Consider the following 11534-nt stretch of genomic DNA (forward strand, 5'->3'; position numbering starts at 1 on the left):
CCCTCCCGCCCACCCAGGCGGAGCCTATGCTTCTACTTATGGAGCCAATTACGGATACTAGGCTAAGATGAGATACATAGAGACTATCATTAAGAGGGAGACCCTAATATGTTTTTGTTGAAGGAAGAACATTCTAAGATGATTTTTTAGGTTCTACTTTTTTATTTTTGAATTTTTATGTTGTACACTAGCTGGCTTCTAGTATTTACTGTTGTTTTGCTATCAATAATTATCACTGTAGTTATTTGGTGGGCCTGTGTTGTTTGTTTACGATGTTATTATTAACTTGGGGGCGGTATTACCTATTAGTTGCTTGTTTGTAAGATAAACTACAGAGCTGTTTCATTGTGTAGCATCAAGAAAGTGGTATGTTGCTAGCCTAGAACAATTTGCACGGTGCATACAGCGCCTTCTTAGAGCTGTGATGTTGGCGATGGCGGTACACCGGTTCTCTAGTTGGTGTTATACTGTTGGAATTATCCATCTCCGAGAGTAGTATTTCTATGCATATTTTTTTCAAGCAGTATTCGCGATGTTGTGTTTGGATGTCTAACGCGGGGCGTTTAATCTGATTACGCAAAATTTGAGGGAGCGCAATGTTCCCTCTCTTGAGTAAAAAAAAAGAGTAAACGTGGCAACTGTTCCATTCAATTAGCTTGTTTGACTGTTGAAAACGGTTGACCTGTACACACGTCAGCTTGTGGTAGCGCAGCCTGTTGCACACTGGCTAGTTTTTGGTTATCCTATTAAAATTTTCACTCCACGACCCAAGAAAACATGCCATCCATTCTCTACCCCTCGCTCTCTCCCACCGATAATAATATACCCAATCAGGAAACAAAGGGAGATGGGCTGCAACAGCAACCAAGATCAAATGATGATGAGTAACCATCGCCTCTTAGTCAAATCTTCATCTTCAATTAGTTTCTTGATTAATCAATTGTTGCAACATTGAAGTGCACTGTACTGAGTACGGATTCGGCACCAACGGAGCGTTCAGTTGCGAGCCTCAGAAATGCCACGGCCACATCAAGTTCGTCCACTCCATCAACATATATCGGCGAAACCACGATGAGATCCACGAGATATATGGAGGAGGAGCTGATCGCCATTTTATCGACGGAGTGTGCGGCTGACTGCTTCCATTCTTTCGTCAACAATTCCAACCGTTTCAAACGATCATCTGTGCTTGGCTCTCACCAGTGGCGAGATATCAGTGCTCTCTTGGACCGATACTAGGCGTTTCAATTTTTGTACGTGATCAATTTGATATTAATCGATTTTTACGATATAACATGCTTGATTATTTACGATGGGTTTTGTTGTACCTTAAAAATTACTAAGTATAATGCACCCCCTCTTAGGCAGCCACGTGTCATACTTAACAGGCCTACCTTCCCCAAATCAAAGAACCCGACCCGGGTACACACATAGCTGACCTGTTCACAAAGATGCAGATCCGAGACGGAAGGCGTCTTCAGATCGATCTCTCAGCCGCACGTCGAATTGACCGATCAGCTTCACCGTGCGTAGGTACGTAGTCCGGTCACCCTCGCATTTCATGCATGGTCAGGGTCACTATGACTTCCCCGTTGGTGTCATAATGACTCCTCGGACAACGCCAGCACTTTACCTACCCTGCCACCGTCGCATTAAACGCGAGAATGACTTGCTCGCTTTGTGACCGACACGTCAAGGCACCATCTGATCAACACTCGGCCCCGACCGTGTCCAATTACCAAATAGTACCCCACAGATTGATATAACTAGGAATGATTTCTTCTGCATGAAGGTACGAGTAATCTGGGATATATAATAGTCTCAAACCAAATTTAGCATTTCTAGACCACTCAATTTGTAATTGACTTGAGCGTCGGAGGGCCCATCAGAGAACCCAACTCTGATCCTCTGACGGTGCTATTGTATGCATGATTCTTTGTTTGCAATCATAGTCAGCCATCAAAGGAGATAAAGAGACCGTAAACTCCTCCAAAACCATAATTAATCTCTTTATTTACTGATTGGCATCAATAGATTGGCCTCTTCTTCTTCTTTTGAGAAAATTGCCGATCATGGCCGGTCCTCAATTCCAAACCCCAAAGAAGTTTCCAACTCCAGCTATATATCACCCAAGCGCAATTAGATGAGTTCAATAAACAACTAGCTCAGTCTATTCAGTAGTAGTTCGTTTCACTTACAAACAAACTCATCAGCCGCATTCTTCCTCACTAGCCTCCTTCATCACCTGCTGTTATTCCTCACGAAGAGCAGCACCGACGGCAGGACCAAGAAGAGTGGGCTAGGAAAGTTACTCGAAAGTTACTCCCTTAACACATCAACAATAGAATCATTTTTCTACCGAACCATTGCAGTCCAATTATAACATGGAGGCAACTGGCGAGAGGCAAGCATTAGCCCTATTCAGGCCACATAGTGACATCGCTAAGCTGTTGAGACTTACCTACACGACTCAAACCCGATAACAAGGGCCAACCCCTCCACGATCAATTTAGCTTTTGAATATGATCGAACGTTCCACGTGGTCTCCAATGTTATTGGTGGAAACACTCCTCTTGCCAATTGGATTATGAACACTCTCTGCCTAAAGTTTAAGATGCCATCCATTGAGAAATATAAGGGTGAAGGTGATACCGACGAACACGCATAAATTTTTTATGATTTAATGTGCATGCAACAAGTGAGCAATCCAATCATTTGCTGAGCCTTCCCCCATCACTCTCAGTGGCAACGTGAAGATGTAGCAGAACTCATTGGACAAGAAGTCCATCCACAGCTTCAAGAAACTAAGGCAGAAGTTTGTACATTATTTTCTGGTAGATACAATGCCCTCCTCTCCTGCTACAAATTAGACAGAGACCAGAAAGACTTGAGGGAGTATTTTAAGAGATTCCAAGCCAAGGTTAGGGAAGTGGAGGACCCTAACAACATGGTCACCATCGTTGTGATCATCGGGGGTCTCGAGGGCTAGAAACTGTATGATTCTCTCATTATGAACTATATAAGTAACTAACTTGACCAACTCATGGCCAGAACTCGAACTCATATGGATGCCGAGGATAGCCGCACTCACAAGAAGGTGGCATGATTAGAAGCTGCTGGGGTCTGGTCCTCTCAAAATAAGAAGGCTGAAGATAGCCAGCCCAATTCAGAGTCCCGACCTGGTGGGACTGATAAAAACAGACCAAAAGGAAGGAGACAGTGAGGAATCCAGCGCTTGCCTAGTCAGCTCTCCTCTCTCACAGATGCTACATTTGATTAAGAAAGAAGGACATCTCATTGACCCTCCACCTTGTATGAAGTCAAACCCTTAGTCAATGGATATTTGATAATACTGTCCTTATCATTGAGACCACAATAACAATACCAATGATTGCAGAATTCTACAATAAGATATTGAAAAATCTCATTCAGAAAGGTTTGTTGAAGAAGTCTTCCCCCAGAGATAGAGAAAAACCAACCCTAAGAAGATTGGAAAAGAGAAGGTCTCGATCGAGGTCACCTCACCCGAATAAATAGAATGATCATCTCGTAGAAGCCAAAGATAAGGGCACCATTAACACTACTAGTGACAGGCCACTAGCAGGAGGAATGTCAAATAATGCTCGGAAACAGTACGCCCGACAAGTATTGAAACCGAACCTTTGTGAGAAGAAGCCCAAGACAGATCAACCTATCTCTTTCAACAATGATGATTTGAAAGGCGTGGACACACCCCATGATGATCCCATCATCATCTCGGTGTAGATCAATAGCTTTCGAGTCAAAAGAATCCTAATAGGCACAGAAAGCTCTGCTGATATCCTATTCATGGCGCCTTCAATCAGATGGGGGTTGATAAATCAGAGCTACACCATGTGCGAGTCCACTCATAGGTTTCTCAGGGCACTCGACGGCCCTGAAGGGTCAGCCACCTGTAAGCTGTTACATCATCTTAGGAAGGACTTCTTTCAACGACCTGTAAGCTGTTACATCCACCTTGCCAATCAAGAAGTCCCAAGCTTATCTATATCTATAGGAGGATGAAAAAAAGGAATGTACTACTCTCGTCAAAGAGTTGGAAGAAATTCAACTCAGTACCGATAAAACCAAAAAGGTTAAGATCAGGCCGGAGCGAGCTGGTTATCACATTTTATTACACTTTTATACCCTTATTTTCTATTTTATTTAAATAAATATATCACTAATAATGTGTTTTTCTCTTAATCTACAGGTGTAGGTTATCTAAAAATCACAACAGATAGCTAATCCCTATCAAACACCGATGATGGAAGTTACAATTCGACGGCTTCCACAAGACTACACTTTGAAGACTTTCACGTAGATCGATGAAGGTTATAATCTGACGACCTTCACAACAACTGATAAAAGCTATAATCAATAGTCTTCATAATCAACTATGAGAGTTACAATCTAACAACTTTCACACCCCAAAATAGCCAAGGCAAAGATCACTGAACAATGGTCTTTTGTAACATTTTACAGAAGAGGTTACAGATCACTAGCCCCTTCTAAACGCAGAGTTTACCTGTGCGTGTTAGTTTTTGAAACACAGGCAACCGGTGTGTTTTCCACCTTCAATCAAACGAAATGTAAAACGGCCCGTGCGTTTCCGGCCGTGCGTTTCCCATCTTCAGTAGATACCCAACTCTGCATCTCATGTCTAAGACACAGAGTTAAGACCCAGAACACAAGCGTCCTGTGTGTTTCAATCATCCGCAGATACCCAACTCTGCGTCCTAAGTCTGAGGCGCAGAGTTAAGACCCAAAACGCAAGCGGCCATTGCATTTTCAATTCTTAGCAAGCACCCAACTCTGCGTCTCAAGTCTAAGACGCAGAGTTAAAGCCTGTAATACTGATTTAGGCGTTTGACTTGTTCAAACACAAACTGAACAACCTCAAAACCGTTTACCGCACATTTTGAGGGATTTTTGCCCACTTAGGAGTGGATTTAGGGGTTGGTAACACCCCTTACCCCCTATAAATAACCGCCTTACTCAACCGAGTAAGAAGAGGTAGGATTTTCTGGGGATTCTTAGAGATCAAGGGTGGATTCTCTTGGAGATTGGAGTTTTCGGCTAGATTTTGAAGACCAAATCTTCTACAAGATCAGCTAGAGAGAGTTATTGGCAGTGAGAAGATCAAATCTTGGAGGATCTTTCAGCAACAGAAAACCTACTTGGTTATTAACCGATTGTTCAGTTTCAACAACTCTTTTTATAAAGTTTTCAACTCGCTCTGAATTACAAAACTCGTTAAGAGATCTTAATTAAACTTGCAACGCAAGTTAATTGTTCTAACAAGATAAGACGTGTGGATCGTCAACAGAGAGCAAATTCGACGCGAGCATTCGAAGGAAGCACTCCATCGCTACTGTGAAGAATCCAGAATTAAACAAATGGGAGAATTCAGATCAATTCTCCTCTCTTTTGTAATCGGGAATTTAAATTATAATTAAGATCAAAAGAATACAAATCAAATTTCTTTCATTTTATTTACTAATCAATTTTCCACCAAACAAAACATGGCGACTTGTTGGGGACAAGCTTCTCTGACGAAGAAGTGGTGGCGCAATCCGATGTTCATCTTGCTGGAACGATCATCGAAACTCTCATTGTAGAGTTTGATCAAGCCAAGTATGAGGAAGCCCTCTCCTATGGATCGCTTAGCCCCAAGGCTAGGCACAACACCCGCAAGATCTCCAAAGAGATCACAACTACTGCTGAAATGCCAAAAAAGCCCTTTCCTTTGGCCAAGATTCATCAAACAACCCCTATTCTAAAGAAGCGGGCTTAGCCTCTGCCAAACTTGTTCGACAAGTTGAAAATCCCACGTTCGGATCAACATGACGTGTTACGGGTCACAAAAGGCCCATGGAAGAGGCGACTTGCTATCCGCTTGGTTAATGATCAAAAGTAAGCCAAGGGGATTACTTCAGATGATGAACGTTCAGCAATCGTCGAATCTCAATCCTCAAGCTCTGTCGTGACACGAGAGGCTCCCGTTTACATGACTGGAGGCCCCGACGACTTAGCAAAGAGAGTCGACGAGCATCAGGTCATGCTTCAAGCACAGCAAGAGACCCTTCTTCAGATGAAGGATATGTTAGCCCAGCTCCTTGCAGAAAAAGGCCAAAAACCTGAATCTTCCCAGAGGACCATTCCAAAGGGAAAACAGAAGGCGCACGAGAATTCAGATCGTGAAACTCACAATCCGGAATCCTCTTCTGAAAACGAAAAGGAGATGGAAAGAGAGCTACATCCTCAGTCATCTAAAGTGGATGAGCTAGAAGCCCGCCTCAATGCAATCGCCAACAGAAGTGAGCTTCGTGAGGAGAAGGAGTAGTACGGTCTTATCCTACTGAATGAGATACAGCTCCCTACCCACCAAAATTTAAGGCCCCAACTCTGCAGCCTTTCGACGGTACAGGATCGCCAAACCAACACATTTACTACTTCAAGTCGCAGACTAGAGACGTGGTGGTAAATGATTCTATCTTGACTCGTTTGTTCATCGGCACTCTTAAAGGCGTTGCTTTCGAGTGGTTTATGAAACTGCCTGTTGGATCTATTCAAAAATGGGCAGATCTGGAAAGGCTCTTCTTAGCCAGGTTTTTCGAAGATAATACAGAGGTGTCTGTCCCAACCCTTCTTGCTACCAAGCAAAGGTGTTGGCCTTCTTATTTTGATGATGATTTATAAATAATTTATATCTAATATTGTTTGTCTAGTGTTTGTGTTTTATATTTATTCTAGGCAAACAATATGTTGGAGGTTGGATGGATTGCACCATAATGATCATATCTAATGGAGGTTGGGGGAATAGTGGTTGAAGCCTTGCAATTCAAGTTAAAGATTCAAGTTCAAGCTTCATCCGCGAGTGTACCAAGATAGAGCTTCGTTGAAGATCACAAGCTTGGGTATATTTAGTTTAGGTTTATATTATGTGTGTTAGTACTTTAAGCTCAATCATATACACACATACACGTTTTGGTTTTGTATATATATAGTTATATATATACATATATGTTTTGGTTTGATAGGTTTCATGTTTAACTATGAAACAATTGAATACAATTGGAAAACATATTTTTGTTTCATACTTATATGCATTTATATGATTTCATCAATATCAATTTTATTTAGTTCCATGAAATCATGGTTTAGTGTATTATATGTGTATTTTGATAAAATACTATATTCATTGTTTATAGACTTCATAACAATAGTTTACATCTTCTATTAAGTCTACAAAATTATTTTGTATTGTTTCAAAACATGGTTTAGCCAAAATATTAAAATTCATATGTTTACATTTTCATGTTTTGAACTATTTTATAACATGGTATAGCATGTTTATTATCATGTCTACAATCATTCCCCAAAGTTTTATATTTTTGGAATTTATTTGATATTTTTAAACATGGTTTTAAAATCAGAAAATCAACTTTCAAACCTGTTTTCTCATATGTCAGTTTACGGTCGACCGTCACGGTCGATCGCGCCTTTGATTTTTCCTACGGAGCCATCAGCAACTTTCGCGGTCGACCGCCGCGGTCGACCGCCACGGTCTACCGTCAGCTCGAAAATTCCCACAGTCGACCGCCAAAGTTTCTGGAAATTTTCTAAGTTTTGAAAGTGGCTCGTGGTCGACCGTGAGATTTTCACGGTCGACCGCCATTCACTCCAACGACTATTTTTGTACAGAATCTGATTTCCAATTCTGTGAGCTTTTTGGTCTTTTGTTTGGAGTTTTTGGCTGAGGTTTTGGGAGGCTATAAATACCCCATTGATCTCAGTTCTCATTGCCATCCAAGAAATGTTTTAACAAAGTTTCAACAAGGGTTTAAGTGTTGTTTAAGTTTGTTTAAGAAGCTTTTAAGCATTTGAGAGTTTGAGTTTGTGCAATCAATTTCACAAGCTCTTGAGGAGATCATCTATTGGTGTTTGAACATCTAACTCTTCTCCTTTCACTCTTGATCTACTGAGAAGTTTTCTAAACCCAATCTAGCTTTATATTTTATTTTGTTTGGTTATCATTTTATTAAGCTAGTGTTTATATTGAGTTTAGTTGATTTTATTTTCTCTTTGTTTACACATACAACCATTGAGCTTATTGTATTTACATTCATAGTATAATTAGGTTATGGGATTGTGTAACTTAGAGAGTGAGCTTATATTTCGTTCTCATCCTTGTAGAGAATAAACACTTTGTATTGTGCTTAATTGTGAGATCACTTTGTAATACACTTGTACACCGAGAGAAGTGTGTGGCGAGAGTCGGGGATCGTCCCAAGAGGAGTAGCGTCGGTTGACGAACCTAGTGAGAGGTTGTATCCGAGCACTTGAGGGAGACACATCTAGTTCAACACTTGAGAGGGTGTAGAGTGGGATTACAAGAGTGTGTTAGTTGTAGAGTTTTTGGTAAACTAAAAAACCGTATTGGGAGGTGTAAACGTTATTCGGGTAAACGTAGAAAACCCGGTTATGATAGTGGAGATTTCCTCGATGTGAGGAGCGGAGACGTATGTCGTGGGGACCGAACTCCGTAATCATATCGTTTGTTTATGATTGCATTGGCGCACTTATTTTTATGTTCATATTTTATATCGCTTTTGTATATTGCTTGTTGATTTTATTACCTAATATCTAGTTTAGATTGTTTACCCTTGTGTTAATTATATATCCTTGCATATATCTCATAGTATATCTCATTGTTAGGATATTTACCTTTGTTCATATTGCTTATTCTTGCTTGTAACATATTGTATATCTCTCTTGCAAGAATAATTTATTAATTAGTTTTAATTGACATAAAATCAGATTAGATTAGCATAAGACCCTAATCACCCCCTCTAAGGGTCTAACAATTAGTATCAGAGCTTAGTGATCTTTGATTTAAGGTCTAATCGCCTTGAGTTAAAGATCCAAGTTATCTTTTTGTGCTAATCTTGTTTTGATTTTATTTGTATCTTGCTTGTATACATTTTCTTATTATGGACATACATTGTACAACTTGTTTAGGCTATGATCCTATTGTTGCTCCTAAAATAGATAATCTCCCCTATGACCAATGGTGTTCTAGATTTAACATATTTATTAGATCTAAACAATTCGATTTATAGGAAGTTATTAAAGATGCTTATATTATACCCACTTCGAAAAAATCCAAGTGGAGTAACAATGATAAAAGAATGTTTAATATGAATAAGCTTTTGTTAATGATACGTGTGTATCTTCTCTTCGGAACTTAGCGATCCTCATGGGAGCTTAAGGATAGATGATTCTCATACTAGCATGAGAATAGGGGGTGTCAAACAGTATAAGGGAACACAGGAGGAAGCGTGGAACAAGACGACGAGCAGAAGAATCGAAGTAACCAGTTTTCAGCCTGTGAGTCGACTCATGACTGTTATGAGTCGACTCATCAGGTTGAGTCGACTCATGACTGTCATGAGTCGACTCATCGCTGGTTATTGAGATTTCTCCAGTTTCTGTCGAGTCGACTCATCTCAGTCATGAGTCGACTCATCGAGGGTTTCCTGGTTCGTTTGGGATTCTGTTCACACGAATTCCTGTTGGTTTTGGGTCTGGTTATTTACCAAATTGCCATCCACGTTTGTACACCTATATAAGGGATTGTTTTAGGGTTTCTAAACAATCAGGGAGTTAAATCAAGAGAGATTAACTTGTAATTGAGATTTGGAGAGCTTGTTCTTCAATTCTAGAGTGAGATTGTGAGAGATTGTAAATTACATACTCATAATCTAGAGGAGGTATTTTCCTTCGCCCAAAATCTGAGTTATTCTTGTATTCTTATTATTTCTCCTCAACCCACCTTTGATAATTCCGCGATCAAAGGTGCTCGCACGGTAACTCGTATCAAGTTGGTATCAGAGCCATCAGATCCTACGAAGGGGGCATCCTGTGTATGGTCCTGACTCGTTCGCAATACAAGGAGCTTGGCGAGATCCTTACTTCCTTGGAAGGAGCCCAAGATTTAAGGAAGGAGAAAATGTCTGAAACAGATAACTCAACAAGACTTGATGCCATGGAGAAGCAGATCGAGACGATCGGTTCGACGCTCAGTCAGCTCGTGGGTCTCATTAACAAAGGGGACAAAAGAGAGGAATCTTCTTCGAAGTGTAAGAAGAAAATCATCGAGTCCGATGAAGAGAGCGAGAAGTCTGATTCGGACGGGAGAACCGAGGTTGTTAGGACTGCTGGACATCAAGGGGGTAAAAATAATTACCAAAATTTAAAGATAGATTTCAAGGTGGAGATTCCTGTCTATGATGGGAGTGTCAATCTAGAAAAGCTCGATGATTGGATTGAGCGTATGGAGATGTACTTTACCCTCTACGGATATTCATCCAAAGAGAAGATTGTGTTCGCGACATTAAAGCTTTCAGGACACGCGTTGACGTGGTGGAAATCCTATTGCAAATAGGAGAAGAAGGCAGCGTCGTGGAACAAATTCAAGGAGCTACTCAGGAAACAGTTCTATCCGGTGGGGTTCCTTGAGGAGCGTTGGTATAAGTGGTACGGCTTGCGCCAAAGATTCAATCAGACCGTTCAAGAGTACACGACGGAGTTCCAGCAGCAGGCGATGGTTCTAAACATCGCAACGGACGAGTACTCCATCTTCATGAAGTACATGGCGGGACTGAATGATTACATCCGTAAGGAGATGAAGCTGTTCACGGTCGAGACGATTGCAGAAGCGAGCGTGAAGGCAATTGCCATTGAGGGCAAACAGAAGAAGGGCAACGAAATGAAGGGTGACTCCAAACAATCGGGAAACAAGTCGAGTAGCTCTCAACATAAGGAAGAGAAGAAGAAGGGTGATTCAGGGAAGGCATGATTGACATGCAATCACTGCAAGCAGACAGGGCACGTGGCTGATCGTTGTTGGGATAAGTACCCTCATCTGAAGTCGAAAGGGTTGAAGAAGAAGGAGGAGAAAAAGGCGTACGTGATAGCACAGGGTCCGAAAGAGGTTCCCGGGATGACAGAGCCCAACAACAGCCTCAACCTTATGGCAGGGAAACAGGCCACAAAAGAAGACAACGACCCGAGAGAGCAACTCTTTGTTCTGAAGTTGCAGGTCAAGACTAGCTTGGTGGATGCCATTGTAGACACAGGGAGTCAGAAGAACCTGATATCTGAAGCGTTGGTACAAAAGCTGGGATTGAAGACGGTGAGGCATCCGAAGCCCTATCCATTAGGGTGGATTCAGAAGGAAGCGGGATTGAGTGTAGTGAACCAGTGTACGTTCCGATTTGCACTCCATGAGTCGTATATTGATGAGGTCACATGCGACGTGGTTCCGTTGGATGTTTGCCAGGTTATTTTGGGCAGTCCTTACTTGTGGGATAGACACGCGGTATATGATCGGCGGGCCCAAAAGTATACGTTCACCAAAGATGGCGCGCAATTTATTTTTCGCTCGGCATCTCTTCCGCAGGAGACAAGTTTGGTGACGATGACTTAGGCTAAGAGGTTGGTGAATGCGG

The 11534-nt window shown here is 41.5% G+C and overlaps 1 protein-coding gene across 1 annotated transcript in view; it reads left to right on the top strand.

Moving 5' to 3' along the window:
- Positions 1 to 2989, top strand: part of LOC109847537 (flowering locus K homology domain-like) — a 19645-nt gene extending 16656 nt beyond the window's left edge. The window contains exon 8 of the mRNA XM_020416768.1: positions 2744 to 2989. Coding sequence (XP_020272357.1) covers positions 2744 to 2989 — 246 coding nt within the window. The remainder of the gene's footprint in view (positions 1 to 2743) is intronic.

This window comes from Asparagus officinalis, chromosome 7 (assembly GCF_001876935.1).
Source record: "Asparagus officinalis chromosome 7, Aspof.V1, whole genome shotgun sequence".
NCBI classification, from domain to species: Eukaryota; Viridiplantae; Streptophyta; class Magnoliopsida; order Asparagales; family Asparagaceae; genus Asparagus; species Asparagus officinalis.